This window comes from Bubalus kerabau, chromosome 23 (genome assembly GCF_029407905.1).
Source record: "Bubalus kerabau isolate K-KA32 ecotype Philippines breed swamp buffalo chromosome 23, PCC_UOA_SB_1v2, whole genome shotgun sequence".
NCBI classification, from domain to species: Eukaryota; Metazoa; Chordata; class Mammalia; order Artiodactyla; family Bovidae; genus Bubalus; species Bubalus kerabau.
The window spans coordinates 15,339,795-15,364,120 of NC_073646.1; the positions used below are offsets into that span (position 1 = coordinate 15,339,795).

General features: G+C 48.5%; 1 protein-coding gene across 4 annotated transcripts in view; it reads left to right on the top strand.

Annotated features, from left to right (window-relative positions):
- ABCC1 (ATP binding cassette subfamily C member 1 (ABCC1 blood group)) overlaps window positions 1–24,326 on the top strand; it is a 152,283-nt gene that overhangs the window by 16,082 nt on the left and 111,875 nt on the right. The window contains exon 2 of one of the 4 annotated variants that reach the window (XM_055561633.1): window positions 13,719–13,788. The exons of 1 other annotated variant lie outside the window; for it this stretch is intronic. In XM_055561633.1, coding sequence (XP_055417608.1) covers window positions 13,719–13,788 — 70 coding nt within the window. Of the gene's footprint in view, window positions 1–2,380; window positions 2,644–4,264; window positions 6,007–13,718; window positions 13,789–24,326 lie in introns of those variants that run through there. 2 more of the 4 variants (XM_055561636.1, XM_055561635.1) reach the window with 2 other exon arrangements.

Below are 24,326 nucleotides of genomic sequence, written 5' to 3' on the forward strand. Positions count from 1 at the left end.
TGTCAACATTCCAGCCAGAGTGAAGGAAGCAGAAGGGTGTAACCCAGAAGTCACCCACATCACTTCTGTTCACATCTCACTTCTGTTCACATGGCCAGTAAGCTAGTCATATGACCGCATTGCTGCAAGGGAGTCTGGGAAATGTAGTTTCCTTTCTCAATAAACATGTGCTCAGCTGAAGATTAATTACTAGGGCTTCAGGAAGAGTGGATATTGGGGTAAAACAGTTTGCTATATAGGCAAAAGCAGAAAGTTAGAATGTTCTAGACAGTGGAATAAAGCATGTGCAGAAGCTTCAGCTTAATAAGGAAGGCCATTGTGGCTGGAACTTGGAAAGGAGGGGTGTTGTGAGGAGACAGACCTGGACTCTGGACTTGGATCCTCCAGAAAGCCTTGGGTGCTTGCTTTTCCCTCCCCTCGCTTCACCTTTAACACCAAGGCAGGGGTATTACACAGAATCCTTAAACCAATGACTAAGTCACTTCTAGTCTGTATTCCTGTTTTTCTGGGTGCCTTTGGTAAGAATTCACTTTTAGAAATAAATAACATACATTGAGGATTATTCTGTCAAGTAGTAAATTCTTCTCTGTGAATGGTTTGTTTTCAGCTTATGGCAATGCTGAGTATGTGCTCTTATGATCCCTTTTTTAGATGTGGAAACAGGCACAGTTAGATTTGCCCACAGTGACACAGCTGGCAGAGGATGTAAGCAGATAGTGTTCATACCCTCCAGTTAGACCTCAGTGCCTGCTCTCTTCTCCTCTGTCTCACCCTCAGTTGTTTGTGTGTATTCTTCATGGGCTTGACATTTTTATCTCAGTGCATCACCCTTAGGATTGCATTTGGTTGCAAGAACTCTAGTGGCCTAAACACTAAGGTATCTGTTTTTCTACGTATCACAGGGTCCACTACCTCTGACAAGTTGCTGGCATTGGATTAGCAATCCAGTGGACTGACACCATATTCTTTGTCTTTCCCTCAAGGCCGCAGCATGGCTGCTGTAGCTCTAACCGTCACATCTAGGTTCAAGGTAGGAGGAAAGAAGGAACACACCAGCTTCATTTACCTATTTTTTATTCAGGAAATTAAATCTCATGGCCACCTCTATCTATAAAGGAGGTAGGAAAAGAGCATTTGGTTTTATGCTTCGTGATGGCACCCCACTCCAGTACTCTTACCTGGCAAATCCCATGGACGGAGGAGCCTGGAAGGCTGCAGTCCATGGGGTTTCAAAGAGTCGGACACTACTGAGCGACTTCCCTTTCACTTTTCACTTTCATGCATTGGAGAAGGAAATGGCAACCCACTCCAGTGTTCTTGCCTGGAGAATCCCAGGGACTGGGGAGCCTGGTGGGCTGCCGTCTATGGGGTCGCACAGAGTCAGACACAACTGAAGCGACTTAGCAGCAGCAGCAGTGGGAGGCAGCAAAACAGAAGGGAGTTGGGAAAGACTGTTGAGTAAGCTAGCCAGTAGTGTCTGGCACATACTTCTTTAGTAATTTAAATAAGCCCACTTTTTTGTAACCTAAATAAACTTATCCCCCCTGCAAAGAAGTTTCTTATCACTTTGGAATGTCTGTGAAGTTGCAGGTTGGTCATATTCTTGTATTTACCTAATAGTTATTAAATATGTCACCACTAAAGGAAAACATAGGATATTCTGCAAACTGACTAGATCACTGCTTCTCTCCTCCAGGGAGTTTTGCCCCCAGGGGACTTTTGCCAACAGTGGAAATGTTTTTGGTGGTCGCACCTGGCATCCAGTGGATAGAGGCTGGGGAACCCTTTACCTCTGAAGCCTGCTTGTAGTTCTCAGGTGTGTTCCCACAGCCAAGGAGTCCAATCTCCAGTAAACCCAAGAAGTTGTTTACATGTGGACGTGAATTCAGCAGACTGCTCCTCCCCAGGGGCCTTACAGAAACTGGGGAAAAGAGAGATTGTGGACCTGGAAGTGGTTGAAATGATATCCCCTTTCCCAGGCAAGTCCTATCTGAGTACGTGTTTCAGAAAGAACACTGTGTTGGCAGACAGGGTTTCTCTTGTGGAGCTAGGCAGAAACCATGGCCTTTTGGAAAGGGCTGTACATACTCAGTTGAGTAGGAGATTTTATTGCCTCCTCTCTGCCTGGGTTTGGCAAAAACAACCTGGCCTGGGCAAGGGCCCGTGGAAGAAGCTGTGGAGACAAGAAGGCAGCTGGCAGGTGGAGATGATCAGATCAAGCTGCTGGTAGTTTTCCCCGGGGTGGCCCGGTCAGGTAGCTTGACAATTACGCGCATCCTCCCCCACCCCCATTAAAGTTAATTGAGTTGTTATGGAGCCACAGTGAGGGAGTGGGAGTGGTGTCTGCCTCTCGGGAGTTAGCTTTGCTAAGACGTAAGGGTTATATTCATTTCTCCTCCTTGATTCTGGAAACTTAGAAAAAAGCCTCTAGCCCTCCTTAATGTGCAGTAGGGTTAGAGGAGAGCCTCGGGTGTTGAGAGAGGCACGCCACGTCTCATCAGGTCCACGAAGCCGGCAGTGGTGACTTGCATCCCAGTTTCAGAGAAGCTGAGCTAGGAAAGCATGGCCGGCAGAGACTCTAGGATGCATTGATCGCGAGACGCAGATACCGCGTGAAGAAACACGGGTCTTCGAATCGATGCAGTAAGATAATAGTTTCTGGTCCCTCCCTCTTCTGTGTATGAAGCCTTTTATTGCTGTAGGTCTGATGTTAAGTGTAAGTGAGACCACAGCATCCTGCCTCATGGAGGCCAGTTGGGAAGATTGTTTAGGGTGAAATAGCTGCATGGATAACTGGTGTAGCCTCTATTCAGATGCCCGATTCTGCTGCTTGCCCGCTGTGTGACCTGGTAAAGTGACTTTGCCTCTCTCTGCCTCCGTTTTCTCACATGTGCAGAATGGGGTGATGGCAGTGCCTGCCTCATAGAGTGGTGAAATTACATGAGTTAATACACAGCTAAGGTGCTGCTCCTATGATTGTGAAGTGATGTTATCATCACTGTTGCTCGCCATCGCTGGTATTGCTGCCGTCATCGTCAGCCATTGCCACACAGCAGTCCCCGCTCTGGTCCAAAGTGAAATCTGAGGATCCAGGAGGAAGTGGAAATGGAAAAAGTACTGGACAGCAATGTAGGCCCCTTGATTGGCTCCTGAGTTAGCCACAGATCACTTCTGGTCTTCTAGATAACACCAGCTCCTTGGCCCAGGTCAGGGAGCCCTTTATTCTGTGCCTCAGTTTAAGCATCTGTAAAGTGGAGACTGGTAATGGGACCCGTGTCCTCAGAGGTTTGTTTCAGGGCCTAGATAGGCTGAGACCACACCTGGGGCTATTTAAGGACTTGCTCTGAGGGTCTCCAAACCACTCCGGAAAAAGACACACCTCCCTTTTCACCTTCAGCACCAAGTGTTTCCTTGACGTGGGATCTTCCCCTGACCCTTAACCACAGCTCTTTGGTGGCTGTACATGGGGTCTTTGCTCTTGTTCTTGGTCTGCTTTCACATGCAGGTTAAAAACCCTGGTCAGAAGGAATTCCCTAGCGGTTCAGTAGTAAAGACTCCGAGCTTCCACTGCAGGGGGAGTGCGGGTTCAATCCCTTTTGGGGGAACTGTGATCCCTCATGCTGCACGGCATGGTCAGAAACAAGCAAAAAGCCCCACAAACAACCCTCATCAGAGGGCACGAGGCCGGGTGGTCAGTGCCCCCCTGCCTCCCCCCACTGGCGGCTTCTCCAGGGCGGGAAGTGGCCCCGGGTCTGGTTCATGACAGCTGGGTCATTTACAGCAGGATCCCCTGCCACTGTTTGCTCAGGTCTTGCGTGCCTGGGAGCTTCCTGGTTGTCACTGAGAACGGCCCAGCATGTGAAAATTGTTCCTTTTCTTGCTGTTTGGGTTATTTCCTTTGGACTCGTGCCCATAGCTGGGATTGTTGGGTCACAGGCAGGGACAGAGGTTCCGGCTTTTCTTTGTGTGTTTCTGGATTGCTCGGCAGATAGTTATTCACCTCCTCCTTTTGTTGGTTGAACAAGTCCTCAATGAGTGCCTCCTGAATTTGGTCATACTGTGGGGAGGTTACGGATTGTCTTTAAGAGGGACACTTAAAACTCAGCTGGGAGCTAACTGAGAGTGCTGACCCGTGGAGCATTTCCGAAGCTCCGAGGACTGTGCTAAGCTCTTTGTAAGTCCTAATGATTCCATCCTGACGGTAGTGGAATAGAGGCTGATGGGGAAACAGAGGCAGAGAGAGGGGAAGTCACCCAGCTGGTAGATGGCAGAGCTGGATCCAAACCCAGGCTGTCTGGCTCGAGTCTGGATGCTAACCCGTGTCCTGTGCTGCCCCGTAAACATGGAAAGGAAGGAAATACACAGAGTTAGGTCCTAGTGAAGAACCAGGAAGGGGGCACTTGAGACGGGTAGCCTCTCCTCCAGCATTGCTGAAAAGAGGAGGAGGAGCTGGCTAGGCCACAGGCATTCCAGGCTGGAACAGCGGGTGGGAGGCCCTAAGGTGGGGAAAAGCTGGGTGTGATTGAAGAGCAATGGGGAGGCCATTGAGGCTGGAGCGTCAGAGGTCTGGGGCCAAAGAGAGTATCATAGGCCAAAGTGGGGGTACAACTATGCCTTCCAGGATCCAGTGAAACTGATGATTAATACTCACAGTGCTCGTTAGTCCCCAGCCGTGTATGAAACAATTTCCATTTAATCCTCAAAACAGCCCTATGAGGTTAATAGACTGTTATCATCCCCATTTTACAGACGGGAAACTGAGGCCTGGGCCTGTTATGTAACTTTCGCAAGATCTTACGGCTCATATGTAGTAGAGCTGGGATGGGATTCCCGATGTTTGGCCCAGGGTCTAGGCTCTCAAGTGCCATCTCCACTGTGATGGGAGTGTCCCTGGTTGTTGCCATAGTGGCCTGTTTGACAGTGGCCATTGTAGGTGCCCCCCGATGGCTCAGATGGTATAGAAGCTGCTTGTGATGCAGGAGACCCGGGTTTGATCCCTGGGTCTGGATCCCCTGGAGAAGGTTATGGCTACCCACTCCAGTACTCTTGCCTGGAGAACCCCATAGACAGAGGAGCCTGGTGGGCTACAGTCCATAGGGTTGCAACGAGTCAGGCACAGAGTGACTAACGTATTGTAGGTGCTTGCAGGTCAGTGGCTGTGGTAGGAGGACTCGGGTGGGACAGAGTGGAGTCTTTTCCAACGGACTATGTCAGATGACCAAGCCTGGAGCTGGAGATATGAAAGAAAGTCTCCTGGGGGAGGCGTCAGCATTCTGGCATGTGGCTTTATGAGCAGCTGTCCTCACTGAAATGATGATGACGACATCAGTGACTCTGACAGTGGCAGTAATAATTATGGAAGGAGCCGACTCATTGGCAAAGACCCTGATGGGCGAGATTGAAGGTGGGAGGAGAAAGACGACAGAGGACGAGATGGTTGGATGGCATCACTGACTTGATGGACAGGAGTTTGAGCAAGCTCAGGGAGATAGTGGAGGACAGGGAAGCCTGGCGCGCTGAGGCCATGGGGTCACAAAGAGTCGGACACGACCGACCGACTGAGCAGCAACCACAGTAATATGGGAGAAGGAGCAGCAACACGCTTAATGCCCTGTGGCCTCCCCTCCCCCAACACTGAGTGCTTTTGGTTTCTGTTGTTGTTGTTTTGTCACGCTGCATGCCACTTGGGGTCTTAGTTCCCTGACTAGGGCTCAAACCTGTGCCCCCTGCAGTGGAAGCTTGGAGTCTTAGCCACCGGACCATCGGGGAAATCCCATGACATTGACTGCTGATAGTCCAATGAGAGATGAGTGGCTTAAAGTCAGAGACGTGGATTGACTCCCCCAAGGCCATACAGCCAGGAAGCCGTGGGGATAGGATTCAAGGCCTTCTGCTCCAAAGCTTGTGCTTTTGGCCACTGAGTCGTGGTTCTCCCTTCAACAGGGCCTGCTCTGGGCTGTCTCCACTGTGATGGCTCCTGGCACGGGTACGGAGCCCAGAATTCAGGTATCAGTTGGGTGTAGGGACCCCGGGATGGGGCGGTGAGCGAGCTGTAACTCCTTGGGTTGGAAGGCTCTGGGGCAGGGACTGTGATAGAGTGTCTCCAGGGGATTTTTTTTTTTTTTACGGATGAGGTGGCTTTCCCAGTTTCCTGTTCTTGGCCCAATTCAAGAGAAGGGAATGAGAAGAGTAAGCCAGGAATTTTTCTCTCTGGGTTTCACAACTCCCTGGAGCTTTTGCAGCATGTCGGTGATGCAGCACTTTGCTGGTGGAATCCTCAGTGAGTCTCGGCTCTGCTTTGCTTAATTCCTTCAGGCCCTGGCCTGCCCTCCCAGCCCTGTTTGTCACCCAGTCCCCTCCTGGCACTTTGTTCCACTTCTTTGTTCCACTCACGCCCCAAGCTTGTCTAGCAGCTACCTTCCACCCTAAGAGGAGCCCAGGGCTCCTCTTAGAGTGCCGTTCCCTCCTGTCTGCATATGAGCAAACCTGGGGCCCCTCCCTTTAAAATTTTGCCTACAGGCGGTAGCCTGCTGAGTTCCCAAGTGGAAAGTACAGTGACAGTAACTTTCATTAAGGGAGTGGTGGCTGGGTACCCGTCTGTTGTCGCGTGTGTATTTTTTCAGGGAGGTAGGACCTGCCGTAGTGAGCCAGCCTGCCCGCTGGCTAAAGTCCGCTTTGGCCACAAGGCTGTGCCACCGTGGGCAAGTTCCTTTACCTCTCTGTGCCTTGGTCACTTCCTCTGCAAAATAGGAGCAATAGTACCCACTCCAGAGGGTTGGGGATGAAGATGAAATAACGTGCTATGTGGATTCAGTCTTCTGATGACTCTGAGAAGTAGGTATTGTCCTTGCCATGTGGAGGAGGAAGCTGAGTTTTCTTCCTATTTGCTTTGGAATTAACCCTTCTTCCTTTTTTGAAAACATCTTGCCGTTTATGTGTATGTCTTCAATGGCGCTTAGGGCTTTTAAAATCCTTTAGCCACTTACTTATGTATCTGCCCACCCTACCTGCTGCACAAAGTTCTAAACTTCTTGAGTGCAGGATACAAATGTGGATGCTTCTGGTTCACTCCTGTTACAAAGTGCGGTTTAGTAAATGTGTTGCCTGGAGAATCCCATGGGCAGAGGAGCCTGGTGGGCGACCGTCCACAGGGTTGTAAAGAATTGGATGTGACTGAAGGGAGACACACGTGAATGAATGGGCAGGTGGGCAGGTCTTCAGAGTCACTAGGTATCGGTGGCAGGAGTGGGGCCAGATGGAAAAGCTGCTACGACAGTGGATCAAAACTGGGGCAGTTAAGCTTCTCGGGGACATTGATGAGCTCTACTGTTGTGACTGGGAGTGGGCAGAGGATGCTGCTGGCTTCAGCTGGGTAGAGGCCAGGGATGCTGCCAGACATCCCACAGTGCACAGGGCAGCCCCACAATAGGGAATTAAAATGGTCCCAAATGTCACTAGGGTGAAGGTGAGGAACCTTGGAATTAACCCTTCTTGAGTGCAAGATACAAATGTGGATGTTTCTGGTTCACTCCTGTTACAAAGTGGGGTTTAGTAAATGTGTTGCCTGGGTGAAGATGAGGAACCTTGGGTTAAGGGAGCAGATAATCTAGTTGTAAGCAAGACGGCAACAGGAAAAGACATTGCATTAATTTTTTTCTTTAACGAGAAAAAATGCAAACAAATGCAAACAAATTCCTTCTAGATGTGTCCTCTTACTGAGGTGATGAAATGAGGCGGGGAGGGTCTATGTATATTTATTAACTGGTTTTGAAGATTGTTAGGTTTAAGGACAGCATATGTCAGGAGAGAAGACGGCTGAGAGCCGAAGAATTGATGCTTTTGAGCTGTGGAGAAGACTCTTGAGAGCCCCTTGGACTGCAAGGGGATCAAACCAGTCAATCCTAAAGGGAATCAATCCTGAATATTCATCAGAAGGACTGATGCTGAAGCTCCGATACTCAGGCCACCTGATGCAAAGAGCTGACTCATTGGAAAAGAACTTGATGTTGGGAAATGTTGAAGGCATGAGGAAAAGGGAATGACAGAGAATGAGATGGTTGGATGGCATCACCAACTCCATGTACATGAGTTTGAGCGAGCTCCGGGAGATAGTGAAGGACAGGGACACCTGGCATACCGCAGTCCATGCGGTCACAAAGAGTCAGAGGTGACTTAGCAGCTGAACAATAACAACAGTGCAAAGTGAAAACCTAAGTTAAAATGATCCTGGGTCTTAGTCATCCTTTTAAAAAAAAAAAAGCCAGCTTTACTGAGACATATTAATAGTTCACATGTCATGTAATTTGCCCATTTAAAATGTATAATTTGGCAGCTTTTAGTATAGTCACGGAGCTGTAGGTCCATCACCACTATCGATTTGGAACATCCCATCACTCCATTTGCCTATCTTTGTGTCCTTAAGAGCCGGTGGAGCGTATGCCCGGTGGGATCACATATGGCGGCTGCATCCAGTTGGCAGTTTGCTGAGACTCATTCTGGTGCCTGCTCATGGCTTCCACAGGTGCTTATGAGTGCCTGCCACATGCCAGGACCTGCAGGGAAGAAACAGGGAGTGGTACATCCAGGAGCCAGACCTGGGACTGACAGTCTGGTGGGAGAGCGGGATGCAGAAAAAGTAACATATAAAATTAGTAGCATCAGGGACTTCCGTGGTGGTCCAGTGGTTAAGGATCCGTTCTCCATTGCAGGGGATGTGAGTTCGATCCCTGGTTGGGGAACTAAGATCCTACACGCCAAGGGGCAACTACCCCTGTGCACTGCAACAAAGATCCCTCACGTTGCAACTAAGACCTAATGCAGCAAAAAATAAGTCAAAAAAATAAATATTTAAAAAATTAGTAGCATTCGATGGAGCCATGTGAAATGCATTCAGTGTTTCTTGGCTTGCATCCAGGGTTTGGCAGACTTTTTCTGTGGAGGGCCAGGTTGTAAATATTTTAGGCTTTGCAGGACAAGAGGCAACATCAAGCCACACCCTTGGCAAAAAGCAAATTGTCTTTTTTTTTTAACATTTAAAAATTTTAAATTGTGGCGTCCATTCCTAGTTTGGGGACTGTACAGAAGCAGCAATCTGGGCGAATCTGGCACATGCACTGCAGTTTGCCAGCCTGTGACCTACCTGGTAATTCATACGGTTTATTTCAGTCATACATATATATTATTGTTGTTTAGTCGCCAAGTCATGTCCGACTCTTTTGCGACCCCACTCATTGTAGCCGGCCAGGCTCCTCTGTCCATGGGATTTCCCAGGCCAGAATAGTGGAGCAGGTTGCTATTTCCTTTTCCAGGGGATCTTCCCAACCCAGGGATCAAACCCATGTCTCCTACTTGGCAGGCAGTTTATTTATCACTGAACCACGTGGCAAGCCCACACTCTCTATGATATATACTATATTTATATATGTTCCATAACAAATATAAAATGTTGAATAATAGATGATGTCAACAAATAAATCATATCTAAAAGAAATGTAAGGACAGAGTGTGGTGAGTGCCCAAAGGAAACAGAGTTCAGTGAGGGGTTTGTTTGAACAGGGCTTGGGGGTTGGGCAGGCCTCCCAAGGAAGGGATGTTTCGGCGCAGAATCAAAGGATGCCTCTGAGTGGAAGTCAGGGCAGAGGGAACTGGCCATGCAGAGGCCCCGAGGCATCGGGTGGTCCAAGAACAGCAAGCAAGGGTGAGAGCCAGAAGCTTCTGTGAGGAGTCATAGGCAGGGTGGAGTGGGATGGGGCTGTCGGTTGACGCTGTCCCCTTGGCTGTGGTGTGGAGGGTGGACTGGAGGCGGATCAGGCCGCCTTTTAGGAGGTTGGGGTGGCATAAACGTTTGTCAGGTTTGGTTTACATGGAAGCAATCACATACCTTCTCATGGTGTGTCACTCTTTTCTTTTCTTATTGTGTTATTTCGAGTTAGCTTTCAAAAGGATTTCGTATTTATCAAAAGGTCATGGGTAGGGAATTCCCTGGCAGTCCAGTGGTTAGGACTCCATGCTCTCACTGTTGGGGCCTGAGTTTGATCCTGGTTTGGGAACTATAGATCCCGCAAGCCATGTGGCACAGTGAGAAAAAAAAAAAAAAAGTTTGTGGCTGTGTCTTATTCCAGCAAATCCATATCCAGTCTTTTCACCTGCTTTTGTTTTTGTTTTTTTTTTAAATGTGACATGTACACCCGTGGCGGATGCATGTTGATGTATGGCAAAACCAATACAATATTGTAAAGTAAAAAAAAAAAAAATAATAATAATTAAAAAAATGTGACTGAAAATTGAAATTCCGTATGTGGCCTGTGTTATATTTCTGTTGGGCAGTGCTCAGTTAGCTTCACTGAGGTTTTAGTGATGTGTTGTCTGTGCTTCGTGACTCAGTCGTGTCTGACCCTGTGACCCCATGTACTTCAGCCTGCCAGGCTCCTCTGTCCATGGGGATTCTCCAGGCAAGAATGCTGGAGTGGGTTGTCATGCCCCATTCCAGGGGATCTTCCCAACCCAGGAATTGAACCCAGGTCTCCCGCATTGCGGGCAGATTCTTTACTGACTGAGCCACCAGGGAAGCCCAAGAATACTGGAGTGGGTAGCCTATCCCTTCTCCAGGGGAACTTCCCAACCCAGGAATCGAACCGAGGTCTACTGCGTTGCAGGCAGATTCTTTACCAGCTGAGCTCCCTGGTAAGTCCTTCACTGAGGTGTTAGTGACATACAACATGCAATTTGAAGCTGCACAGCATGACGACTTGATACATGCATATATCGTGAAATGATTACTACAGTGAGGCTCGTTACCACCTCTATCCCCTCACAGTAATTACCTTTTTTGTCTTCATTTTGTCGTGATAATTGTTAAGACCTACTCTCTTAACCATTTTGAAATATACAATACTGTATTACTAATTGTAGTCACTACCCTGGACATTAGATCCCCGGAACTTACTCATCTTACAACTGGAAGCATAACCTTTGACCAATATCTCCCCATTTCCCCCAGCTTCAGCCCCTGGCAACCATCATCTTCCCTATTTGAGTTCCATTTTTCTGGGTTCCACATATAAATGAACAGAGAGCACTCTCTCTGTCTGACATTTCACTCAGCATGATGCCTTCAGGGTTCACCTGTGTTGTCACAAATGGCAGGATTTCCTTTATTTATGGTTGAATAATATTTTACTGTGTGTGTGGATCACGTTGTCTTTACCCGTTCATCCATCGCTGGGCACTCGGCTCATGTCCACGTCTTGGCTGTTCTGAGTAATGCTGCGGTCGGTGAATGTGGGGCAGAGTGATTGCATTTTCTTCCAGTGTATTTCGTCATGCTTTAAGGACTCTATCCCCACAGAAGTCCCTGGGTCAGTGTTAATCTTTAGTGTCCTGATCTCATTGTGTGTCTCTAGGTTATCACAGGTACCCTGGGCCACCTTGTTTTCTGCCGCGGAGCTTTCGAGCGATCAAGGGAAGCTGTGTTGGTCTTCGGGTCAGGCTATCCATGTTTTCTTTAGCTTAAGGCGTGATTTCTAAGGGAATTCATTGTGTCATTGTTTGGAATAGCAAAAGGTTGGCAGTCACCCAAGTGGAGGGCAGTTGGGACCGTGCAGAGCGGATGGACTTATGGGGAAGAGGAAGGAAGAGTAACTTTTTATTATTTGCCTTTATATATATATATATTTTTGGGGGCTTCCCTGGTGGCTTAGGCAGTGAAGAATCTGCCTGCAATACAGGAGACCTGTGTTTGATCCCTGGGTCGGAAAGATCCCCTGGAGAAGGGAATGGCTACCCACTCCAGTACTCTTGCCTGGAGAATTCTATGGACAAAGGAGCCGGGTGAACTACAGTCCATGGTATGTGTGTGTGTATCACACATATATATACACACATGTATGAATTGAATTTGAGTCATGCATGACCTTTTAAAGTGAACTTAAAAATGAGTCAATGTTTTCTATCATTCCCAGCTCCCCTTAGGGGGAGGCAAGGACAAGCCCATCCTTCAGGAAGGTGTCAGAAGTGCCCTGGGCTAGCAGAAGCCAGGGCGTCAGGGAGCAGGTAACATGAGGCTGACCTTGATTCAGAGCAGGGCATGGGCAGGGGCCAGGGCCTGCAGGAGGGCGTGGAGGCGGGCAGGTGTGTCTCTTGCTGGGGGCACCCCTGTCCAGCCCTTGTCCCCTGCTGGCTCTGCTGTATGAGTGTCCTGTGGCTGCTGTAACAAATCACTGCAAACTTTTGGCTTAAAGCAGCACAGATTTATTCTCTTAGAGTTTGGAGGTCAGAGGCCAGAATGTGGTGCTGTGTTCCTTCAGGTGGCTCTTGGAGAGAGCCCCTTTCCTTGTGTTTTCTAGTGTCTTGAGGCCACTCACCTGTGTTCATTGACTCCTGGTCCTGCATCACTTTGACCTTGGCTTTGGTCAACACATCTCCTTCTCTGACTCCAGACCCCCTGCCTCTCTCTTTACCCTTGTGATTCCCTTGTGAGTCCATGGGGCCCACCTGGATCATCTTACATCTCAAGATCTTCAACTTAATCACATATGCAAGGTCCCTTTTGTCAAGTATGGTAATGCCCTCACTCATTCTGGGATTGGGAGGTGGGCATTTTGGCGGACTCTGGCCACAACAGTTCCTGGCACATTGTGGGGGCACAGAACATCTTTGTTGGCTGAGGGAATCGTTTGGTGAGGCTGAAAGGGTGGAAGGGACAGAGCAAGAGGTGGACCCCTGGCAGTCAGACAGGGATAGCAGGGATACTTGTTGCCCACCTGGCGTATGCTCTGGTTCGTGCTCAACTGAGTGTATGTTTACATCATCTGATTTGTGTTCCCAGTTTACAGATGTGGAAACTGAGGCTTAGTTGCTTGCCCAGTGATGCATGGTGGGGAGCTGAAACTCTGTCTGCCTGATAAAGGGGTTGGGGAATATGGCCTCTAACCTCGGTAAGGGGCCAGGATTCTATTAAAATGGGATTTCTCAGCCTCAGCTCTACTGACATTTGAGGCCGAGTGATCCTCTGCTGGGAGGCTGTCCTGGGATTGTGGACTTTAGCAGTAGCCTTGACGACCACCTGCGAAATGCCCAGCCCCATTTCAGGAATGACACTGAAAAGGCCTCCACACATTGTCAGATGTCTCCTGGGGGATAACTTGCGTCTGGTTCAGAACCACTATCTGAAAACATAAAGCGGATGATGACACATGAGATCCACAGTATCCATGTCACTCAGTGGAAGTCAGAATCCCTCCGATGGCCTGTGAGTCCTGCACGGCCTGCCCTTCCCCGTCTCCCACCTTCCTCCTTGACCGCATCTGTCATTACTCTTGGATCATATTGGCCTCTGTCTTACTGCTCCCGAATGCCGGATGTGTTCCTACCTCCGGGCCTTTGCACTTGCTGTTTTTTCTACTTGGAGTGCTCTTCTTTCAGATTCTTTCCCCAAACAGCTTACTTTCTTGTTTCCTTCAAGCCCTTACTCACCTGTACCTTGTCTGAGTCCTTTTGATCATCATCATCACACACAGACATTATATATGTATTTTGTATGATCTGTAGTGTGTGTGTATCTGTATTCCCTCTAGCTGATGCTCTGTCTCCTGGCATCAGTCTAGACTGTCAGTCCCAGGAGGGTGGGCCCTTTGTCCGTGCCGCTTACTGCAGGGCCCTCGGCGCCTGGAGTGGTGCTTGGTGGATGGAGTGACGCTGTCTGTCCTGTTCGTCCCCAGACATGTTCCTGTGCCTGGCACATGCGTGACCCCTTACCGGTTCCTGGAACCTGACCAGATGGAAGCCTCGGTGAAGCCCCGGCGTCTGATCCGAGGAGTCTTGGCAGAGGGGTCAGGGGTGGATGGAGAGCACAGGGATAAGTGTGTGCTTTGCCGGGAAGGGCCCTGGAGAGGCCCCGAGGTGCTCGCTGGGCGGGTTGGGGTCAAGGCAGGTCGGAGCAGGCCGCCCGAGGCTGACACTCAGAGACCCGTGATGGGCAGGCATGGCTGTTTTCTTCTTGGCGCGGGAAGTGCTGTTTAGGCCGGAGTCTTAGTTTGGCACGTCTCTCATGTCCCTTTCTCACCAAAGTGTCCAAATCTGCAGCCTGGGTGTGAGGACTCAGCAAGGATTTTGGGGCTCTCCCCTGGGCAGGGCCAGGGCTTTCCCAGGCGCTGGGGGTGAGGGCTGGCTGGCGCCCCGCCCCTCCCCCCAGGTCCCTGGGCTTTATTCTTAGCTCTGGTGAGTCAGAGCCGAGGGAGGGCTTCGGCTCTGCCCACAGCGTGATGCTGGCACGGCTGCCTTCTCCGCCGCTGTGTCTGGTGGTGGCCTCAGGCCTTACCCGGCTCTCTTCCAGGACCGCGTGGGGCGCTGCAGGCCCCCTGCTGTCCCTGTAAACAGGATTAATGTCCTGAAACCCAGCAAGGCCCCTGACCTAGCTTGGACCTCCCAGCTTTCTTCCTCTCAAGCTTCCCTTTTGCTCCAGAGCTGCTCCTTTGCTGGGGATCTCGCACCCAGGACAGTTCTGCACATGGGTTTTATCCATGGCCTGTCGCCTCTCTCTCCACCCCCGGCCAGCCATGGTGGGCCCCGGTCCTTGGCTCGGTCCTCCTGATCTCGTTCCTCCCTTTGCTGGGGAGCTGATTCAGTCTCGGGGTTTGAATCCGGGCTCCACCAGGTGCTGCCCAGGTTCCTTACAGCAACTCTTCTCACCTCCGTTTGCCTCTGTGTCCCTTCCTGTAAAATGGGAATAATCAGAGCCTCCCTCACAGGGTGGTGATGGTGATGGTGAAATGGACTGATGCACATTAAACATGATACTTGGCGTCACAGTCAGGCTGCCATTTTATTACTGCTGTTACTGCTATTGTTGGGCTGACTGTCAACCCCCTGGGTTTGCACCCTGTATCGTGGCTGGTGGCACTGAGCCTCGAGCCTGTTCTGTAATCTCTCCATCCCAGCATCCCAGCCCCTGCTGCTGACGGGTTCCCTCCAGCAAGCCAAGTTCTCCCCGTCCTACCCCCTGCCCACAGGGGATCCGAGTACTGATGCCATTATTAGTCCTGTTGTGCAGATGAGGGGCCAGGGTGGGAGAGATGAGCTAATTTTCTGAAGGTTGAGAGCCAAGTGACAACTGGATTTAAACCCAGGTTTACCGGCTCCAGGGTCCCCATGCTTTGTAGCTGGTGCTGCCGTTCGCATTCCTTTTATTTCCTTTCTCCTTTCTCCCCCTCCCTCTCTTACTTCACTTCTGAAAGGGTGGACAGGCACCGGGCTCTCGTCCCCCTCCTTGTACGTGTTTCCCCCATCTCTGAGCGGCTGGCTGCTCCTGACCCTTCCCAGACCCTCACCCTGTTATGTTCTGTCCCATCGCTTTCCCCCTTCACAGGAAGCATTGTCCTTTGTAATTATGTTTTGATTTGTGAGCTTATATCTTGCATGGACTGTGAGTCTTAAGGGGGCAGGGTTTGTGCCTGATTGATCCCTGTGTCCCCACGCTGAGCCCAGAGCTTGGCACAGAGTAGGTAGTCAGTACATATTCTTGTATGATGGAGTAATTGAACAAATGAATGAATGAAACCTTGCACTTGTGTTTGTTGATTAGCCTCTTGGCCAAGAACTGAAACTGGAGCCTTTTGGACCATCTCACCCTTTTGATCATTCTACAATAGGAAGGCCCTGGAATTAAGTCTCATTTCACAGATAAAGAAACCCAGGCCTGCCAAGGCCACTGCATTAGTGTAGTGGGGGCAGTTTGTCCATCCTCCCCCGCCCCCGCCAGGGGGACGTTTGGCAATCTCTGAGACATTGTAATTGTCATAGCTGGCTGTATATGCCACTTGCAGGGTATGTGACCTTAGTTTCTTCTGCTGTAAAATGGGTTTAATTATAATACCTGCCTCCTAGGGAGGTTTGGGGGGATTCAGTCTAATGTGTGCTCTTGGCCTCTACCGGGTGGAGGTCAGAGATGCTGCTCAACACCCTATAGTACACGGGGCAGCCCCTTGAAACAAAGAATGTTCCAGCCCCGGTTGTTAGTGCTGAGCTCGAGAAGCCTTGTTTTGGGGCAGTCATCAGTGACCTGAAGGAGGCTAGAACCCAGACCTTGAACCACGGTTCTTAACCATCACCCTGCATGGCTCACATTGAGGGGACAAGTTGTAGACGATTTCTGTGTCTGAGTCAGCACATTGCTTCTCCGTTTCGTACAGATGACCTTGGAATCCCCAAGGCCTGAGGACATCATGGCCTTCCAGGCTGCCTCTGGGGTGGGGCCATTGGCCTTGCAAAGCCCTTAGCGTTCCAAGAACCTGGCTGAGAGATGGTGGAGCCCAGAAGTTAAGAACTCAGGGTCAGATGGTGTGCGGGTTCAAATCCCCATGCTGCCTGCGTCTTCCTGGCTGTGTGACCCTGAGCCAGTTCTGTAAACTCTGTGAGCCTCACAGTTCTCCCCTGAAAAGGTGGTGTTTTCACAGTCTCGACTCTGCAGGGCTGCTTTGAGGTTTAAAGGGACTGATCTTTAGAAAGCATCGTGTGCCCAGTCACGTCTGAGTCTTTGCGACCCTGTGGACTGTAACCCACCAGGCTCCTCTGCCCATGGAATTTTCCAGGCAAGAATACTGGAATGGGGTGCCATTTCCTCCTCCAGGGGATCTTCCCTACCCGGGGATCGAACCTGCGTCTCCTGCGTTGGCAGACGGATTCTTTACCACTAGTGCCACCTGGAAAGTCCACGCGCAGGGTCTGGCATGGCAACTGTGTCCTAATAGAATAGGCAGCCCCTTTATTCCCAGCTCAGCATTTGGGAATTTCTACATTTAATAAACTCCCGCTGCTGCTGTTTATTTATGTGTGAACTAGTTTTGTTTTTGTTATTTTTTAGAAGTAATAGATGCAGAGTGAAAAAATTCAGACAGTACAAAGGAAATAAAACAAAAACTAGTAGTCACCTTCCTCTCACTAGCTTCAGCCCGACCCCCTGGAGATAGTCACTCTCCATGTTAACAAAATGTTAGCTTTTGTTGTTCTTGTCTCCTGCTAAGAAAATCTCCCTGCCTGGACAAGCATCTATATCCTCTTCGATACTAATTTTAAATGGCAATAGGGGTACATGTACATGACAAAAATTGCAAACAATACATTTTCTATGTACATAGATGCGTCTGCACTGAAATTCAGGTCCTTGGCTATTCATGTCACCTACAGGCTATAGGACTCAGCCTCAGTTTCTATATCTGTGAGATGGGTTCATCTTTTCTCTAGGCCGTGTCTCCCACAATTGTTTGTGATGTAAAGCACTTAGATCAGTCCTGGCACATGCTACTAAGAACCTTAACCAGCCCTCAGTCTTTCTGTTTCCATGGAAAGTAGAAGGCAGCACACGTATCTTCATTTGCTTCACGTCTTCACTCAGAGGTCTTCTTGGCCCAGAGCCCTTTCCTGTCCACCTGATGTAAGAGGAGCATCCAGCGCCCACCGTGATCCTCTGTTTCCCTGACTCTTCATCAGGGCGTTTGTTGTCTAAGCTTACATAGAGTTGTTTGTTTAGTAGCTACCTCTTGTAATAGAACGAAACTGAGAATGGAAACCTTATTTACCTCTGAAGGGTATTGGCACATAGGAATCTCATGATTAAGAATTGTCCATCGAGCCGTAGAAACCTGATGGTTGTAAGTTATTGAGACAGTTGAATGGGAGAACAGATGTTCAGGCCCCGAGGAACAGTGTGGTCCTGGTAGGTCCTTGTTACTGGACAGCATCAGAGCGACTCCACTCCCCGATGCTGGTGACACTGAGCAGCAGTTCAAGTTCACAGTCATGCCCCCTGCCTGTTGTCTGCCCATCCTCCTCTTGGCAGCTTCCGTCCTGTCCTGAGGTCGGCAAGCTGGGTCCTAGGCAGGGCTGTTTCTGTTGTCTCCTCAGACCCAAACAACAACAACAACAACTCAGGCCCCAGCCAAGTATCTGTGAAGCTGTGTCGGCCAGGCCGGGGCTATAGGGGTAGCACAGCAGAGACCCTGGGTCTAGCAGAGGGGACAACTGGTACCCAGGCACTCCTGGAACAAGCACAGCTGAGCTGAAAGGGCCGCTCAGCATCCCAGCAGATGGTGTGAGGTCTTGCCTGAAGCTGGCAGGACTGTGATGGCTTCTGAATCTGACCCAGCTAAGGGGAGTGATGGTGTCCCTGGACATCCATATAATGTTTGGGATGGACCAGAATAAACCCGAGGGCGTGGTAGGCAGAACAGTGGCTTCCCCACAGATGGCTATAACAAATCCCCTGAACCTGTGAATATGTTACGGTTACGTGGCCAAAGGAATGAAGATGGAGCTAGGGTTGCTCATCAGCTAACCTTGAAAACGTGCCATTGTCTTGGGTTATCTGGGCGGGCCCAGGGTAATCACCAAGGTCCTTATGAAGTGGAAGAGGGAGACAGAAGAGAGAACCGGACAGACGGCAGCCTGAGGAGGCCCGGACCTGGTGCTGCTGGCTTTGAACAAGGAGGAATGGGCCGTCAGCAAGGAATGTGGGCAGCTTTCGGGAGCTGGAGAAGGTGAGGGAATGGATCCTCCCTGAGAGTCTGCAGAAGGAATTCAGGTCTGACAGCACCTTGACTTTAGCCTGGTCAGACCCATTTCAGATTTCTGACTTCTACAACTATGGGGTGAAAAAAAAAATCAGTGTTGTTTTAAACCATGATGTTTATGGTGTAAATAATTTGCATCAGCAGTTGTAGGACATTGTTACAGGTAATTGGTTCTGAACTTGGTGGTGTTTGGATACATTCACATCTTCTTCTTGGCCTAGATACCCTGTGGGTATAGGCATGTGCTCCAGAAAATCCTGTTAAAATTCTTATATTGCCCATCACTAGGAGTTGTCGTCAGGGATCGGGCGACTCAGTAGTCAAGCTTCCTAAATTTGAGTCCCAGCCTCATCCCTTACAAACTGTGTGATCTCAGGCAAATTATTTAACTTCTCTGTGTCACAGTTTCCTCTTTCACCAAATGGGGGTCAAAACAGAACCTGCCTTCTGTGTAATCATTAAGAATAAATGAGTTTATTCACATGAAGTGCAGGGAAGCATTGCCTGGCATATAGTTAGTGCTCAGTTAAAGCTAGGTGGTATTATTATCAATACATTGTCATATTGAGTATAAGACTATAAACTTCATTTATTTTTATTACTGATATAAGAATTAAGGTTAGTGACAATAGCTCTTTATCAAGTGTTAATATATGACACTGAGCCCTGGACCCATAGCTATCAGTTCAGTTCAGTTGCTCAGTTGTGTCTGAGTCTTTGGGACCCCATGAATTGCAGCACACCAGGCCTCCCTGTCCATCACCAACTCCCAGAGTTCACCCAAACTCATATCCATCGAGTTGGTGATGCCATCCAGCTATCTCATCCTCTGTCGTCCCCTTCTCCTCCTGCCCCCGACCCCCTCCCCCCCAGCATCAGAGTCTTTTCCAATGAGTCAACTCTTTGCATGAGGTGGCCAAAGTATTGGAGTTTCAGCTTTGGCATCAGTCCTTCCAAAGAACACCCAGGGCTGATCTCCTTCAGAATGGACTGGTTGGATCTCCTTGCAATCCAAGGGATTCTCAAGAGTCTTCTCCAACACCACAGTTCAAAAGCATCAATTCTTCGGCACTCAGCTTTCTTCACAGTCCAACTCTCACATCCATACATGACCACTGGAAAAACCATAGCCTTGACTAGACGGACTTTTGTTGGCAAAGTAATGTCTCTGCTTTTGAATATGCTATCTAGGTTGGTCATAACTTTGCTTCCAAGGAGTAAGTGTCTTTTAATTTCATGGCTGCAGTCACCATCTGCAGTGATTTTGGAGCCCCCCAAAATAAAGTCTGACACTGTTTCCGCTGTTTCCCCATCTATTTGCCATGAAGTGATGGGACCAGATGCCATGATCTTAGTTTTCTGAATGTTGAGCTTTAAGCCAACTTTTTCACTCTCCTCTTTCACTTTCATCAAGAGGCTTTTGAGTTCCTCTTCACTTTCTGCCATAAGGGTGGTGTCATCTGCATATCTGAAGTTATTGATATTTCTCCCAGCAATCTTGATTCCAGCTTGTGCTTCTTCCAGCCCAGCGTTTCTCATGATGTACTCTGCATATAAGTTAAATAAGCAGGGTGACAATATACAGCCTTGACGTACTCCTTTTCCTATTTGGAACCAGTCTGTTGTTCCACGTCCAGTTCTAACTGTTGCTTCCTGACCTGCATATAGGTTTCTCAAGAGGCAGGTCAGGTGGTCTGGTATTCCCATCTCCTGAAGAATTTTCCACAGTTTATTGTGATCCACACAGTCAAAGGCTTTGGCATAATCAATAAAGCAGAAATAGATGTTTTTCTGGAACTCTCTTGTTTTTTCGATGACCCAGCGATTGTTGGCAATTTGATCTCTGGTTCCTCTGCCTTTTCTAAAACCAGCTTGAACATCTGGAAGTTCACGATTTACATATTGCTGAAGCCTGACTTGGAGAATTTTGAGCATTACTTTACTAGTGTGTGAGATGAGTGCAAAACTATAGGAGATAAGTATTCTTAGCTATCCTATCTTTTTGCCTTTTCATACTGTTCATGGGGTTCTCAAGGCAAGAATACTGAACTGATTTGCGATTCCCTTCTCCAGTGGACCACGTTTTGTCAGAACTCTCCACCATGACCTGTCTGTTTTAGGTGGCCCTGCTGGCTCATGGTTTCATTGAATTAGACAAGGCTCTGGTCCATGTGATCAGTTTGATTAGTTTTCTGTGATTGTGGTTTTCATTCTGTCTGCCCTCTGATGCATAAGGATAAGAGGCTTATGGAAGCTTCCTGATGGGAGAGATTGACTGAGGGGGAAACTCAGTTCCCAATCGGGAAGGAGTGCGTCAAGGCTGTATATTGTCACACTGCTTATGTAACTTACATGCAGAGTATATCATGTGAAATGCAGGGTTGGATGAAGCACAAGCTGGAGTCAAGATTAATGAGAGAAATATCAGTAACCTCAGATATGCAGATAACACCACCATTATGGCAGAAAGCAAAGAAGAGCTAAAGAGCCTCTTGATGAAAGGAAAAGAGGATAGTGAAAAAGCTGGTTTAAAACTCAACATTCAGAAAACTAAGATCATGGCATCCAGTCCCATCACTTCATGGCAAATAGATGGGGAAACAATGAAAACAGTGAAAGTCTTTATTTTTTTGGGCTCCAAAATCACTGCAGATGGTGACTGCAGCCATGAAATTAAAAGATGCTTGCTCCTTGGAAGAAAAGCTATGACCAACCTAGATAGCATATTCAAAAGCAGAGACATTACTTTGCCAACAAAGGTCCATCTAGTCAAAGCTATGGTTTTTCCAGTAGTCATATATGGATGTGAGAATTGGACTGTAAAGAAAGCTGAGTGCCAAAGAATTGATACTTTTGAACTGTGGTATTGGAGAAAACTCTTGAGAGTCCCTTGGATTGCAAGGAGATCCAAGCAGTCAATCCTGAAGGAAATCAGTCCTGAATATTCATTGGAAGGACTGATGCTTAAGCTCCAATCCTTTGGCCACCTGATGCAAAGAGCTGACTTATTGGAAAAGACCCTGATGCTGGGAAAGATTGAAGGTGAGAGGAGAAGGGGATGGCAGAGGATGAGGTGGTTGGATGGCATCACCGACTCGATGGACGTGAGTTTGAGTAAACTCCGGGAGTTGGTGATGTACAGGGAAGCCTGGCATGCTGCAGTCCATGGGGTCACAAAGAGTTAGACCCAACTGAGCGACTGAACTGAACTGATTCTTAGCTGTAGTCATAAGTGAGGCTTCAGTTCAGTTCAGTCAGTCAGCCGTGTCCGACTCTTTGCGACCCCATGAATTGCAGCACACCAGGCCTCCCTGTCCATCACCAACTCCTGGAGTTCACTCAGACTCATGTCCATCGAGTCAGCGATGCCATCCAGCCATCTCATCCTCTGCCGTCCCCTTCTCCTCCTGCCCCCAATCTCTCCCAGCATCAGTCTTTTCCAGTGAGTCAACTCTTTGCATGAGGTGGCCAAAGTACTGGAGTTTCAGCTTTAGCATCATTCCTTCCAAAGAAATCCCAGGGCTGATCTCCTTCAGAATGGACTGGTTGGATCTCCTTGCAGTCCAAGGGACTCTCAAGAGTCTTCTGCAACACCACACTTCAAAAGCATCAATTCTTTGGCGCTCAGCCTTCTTCACAGTCCAACTCTCACATCCATACATGACCACTGGAAAAACCATAGCCTTGACTAGATGGACCTTTGTTGGCAAAGTAATGTCTCTGCTTTTGAATATGCTATCTAGGTTGGTCATAACTTTGCTTCCAAGGAGTAAGCGTCTTTTAATTTCATGGCTGCAGTCACCATCTGCAGTGATTTTGGAGCCCAGAAAAATAAAGTCTGACACTGTTTCCACTGTTTGCCCATCTATTTCGAATGAAATGATGGGACCAGATGCCGAGAGGTTAAATAACTGGTCTAAGGTCACACAGCAAACAGAGAAGAAAATTGGACCTGTAAGAAAAGGGACAAGGGGACAGGTAGTTTTGAGCAGAAGGGAGGAGGGGTGATGAGAAAAGAGAATAGGAAGAAGAATGAATTCCAGAATTTCAGCTGAAGAGCTTATAAATAATAGTAATAATCAGTATTTATTAGGGCTTTTTATGATTCCCTGTGAAGGAGATGATAGTACCTCCATTTTGCTGGTGGGCTTTTTGAGCCTGAGAGGACAGCAACCTACCCAGCAGTATGCTAGTAGTAACGGTGTATCTGCGGCCTAAATTCACTTGTGTCAAATTCTGAATTGTATTGTTGAATAAAAGTTGACGCAGTGGATCGGAACTTGTATTACTAGGATGATTTGTGTTGCAGGTGAGAGTAAATTTATTTCAAACTTGTGTAACCGTTGAATTTATTGCAGAGATTCACTGGGAGGGCGTGCTGCAGGTGATGCTTGATCCAGCAGCCTACAAAACACCGAGCTTACTTTCTTTCATCTCTGCCTTTCATGACATCAGCTTCATTTTCACACATGCCCTAGTGGTGCCACCCCTTCCCTCCACTGCCGACTCTTGATGCTTTCCTTATAAATGGCTGTTGTTCAGTTGCTCAGTCTTGTCTGACTCTTTGTGATCCCATGGACTGCAGCACGCTAGGCTTCCCTGTCCTTCACCATCTCCCGGAGCTTGCTCAAGCTCATGTCCATGGAGTCAGTGATGGCTCAGTATAAAATGGCTAAGACACCTGTAAACCCCATATCCTCACTCTGTATCACTGGGGACAAGGGAGCATGTGTCCTTGCAGTGATTGGATTGATTTGGACCACATTCTGGAGCTGCTGATTAGCAGACTTATTCCCTGGAGCTTTGCCCTAAGCATGTGGCTGACCAAAAGATTTGTGTAAGAACAAGAGCTCCCGCTGTTATCAAAGAAGGGAAAATATGTGTGGGCCTTGGACAACTCATATCCACTGCAGCATGACTTTTGGGAAAATGTCTTATCTTGCCTCGGTTTCCTTATCTGCATTGGGGAGAACAGCAGTGCCACTTCTCCTGAGGGCCGAGTGATGAGCGTGGCCCATGGTGCTCAGAACATGCTGGCTTCGAGCGGGCTAAGCGAGGTAAGAGTACCACGTGACACCACACAATAGAAGTTTTATGAACTCCCAAAGTTTGTGGGCTCAGCAGGCTTGGAGCGTGTTCCACAGATCCTTGAATTTCAATGCTGGGGAGAGAGGGACATAAAAGGGTAACGAACATGTCTTGCGAAGAAAAGCCTCAGTTGCAGAGATTGGGGGTGCCTTTCTTTCTCTAAGATTTTCTTGCACCAGAGCCCTGGAAATGCAGAGCCTGGGCCAGTGCTGATGTTCATGTTCTAGACTGCGTCTCCCATCACTGAACTTTGTTTCCCAGCGGTGGAGCTGAATGTGGCTCAGACCATAAACTCCTTATTGCCAAATTCAGATTTAAATTGAAGAAAGCAGGGGAAACCACTAGACCAGGTATGACCTAAATCAAATCTCTTATGATTATACAGTGAAAGTGACAAATAGATTCAAGGGATTAGGTCTAATAAGAGTGCCTGAAGAACTATGGACAGATGTTCCTGACATTGTACAGGAGGCAGAGATCAAGACCATCCCCAAGAAAAAGAAATGCAAAGAGGCAAAATGGTTGAGGAGGCCTTGCAAATAGCTGAGAAAGCAAGAGAAGCTAAAGGCAAAGGACAAAAGGAAAGATATACCCATTTGAATGCAGAGTTCCAAAGAATAGCAAGGAGAGATAAGAAAGCCTTCCTCAGTGATCAAATGCAAAGAAATCGAGGAA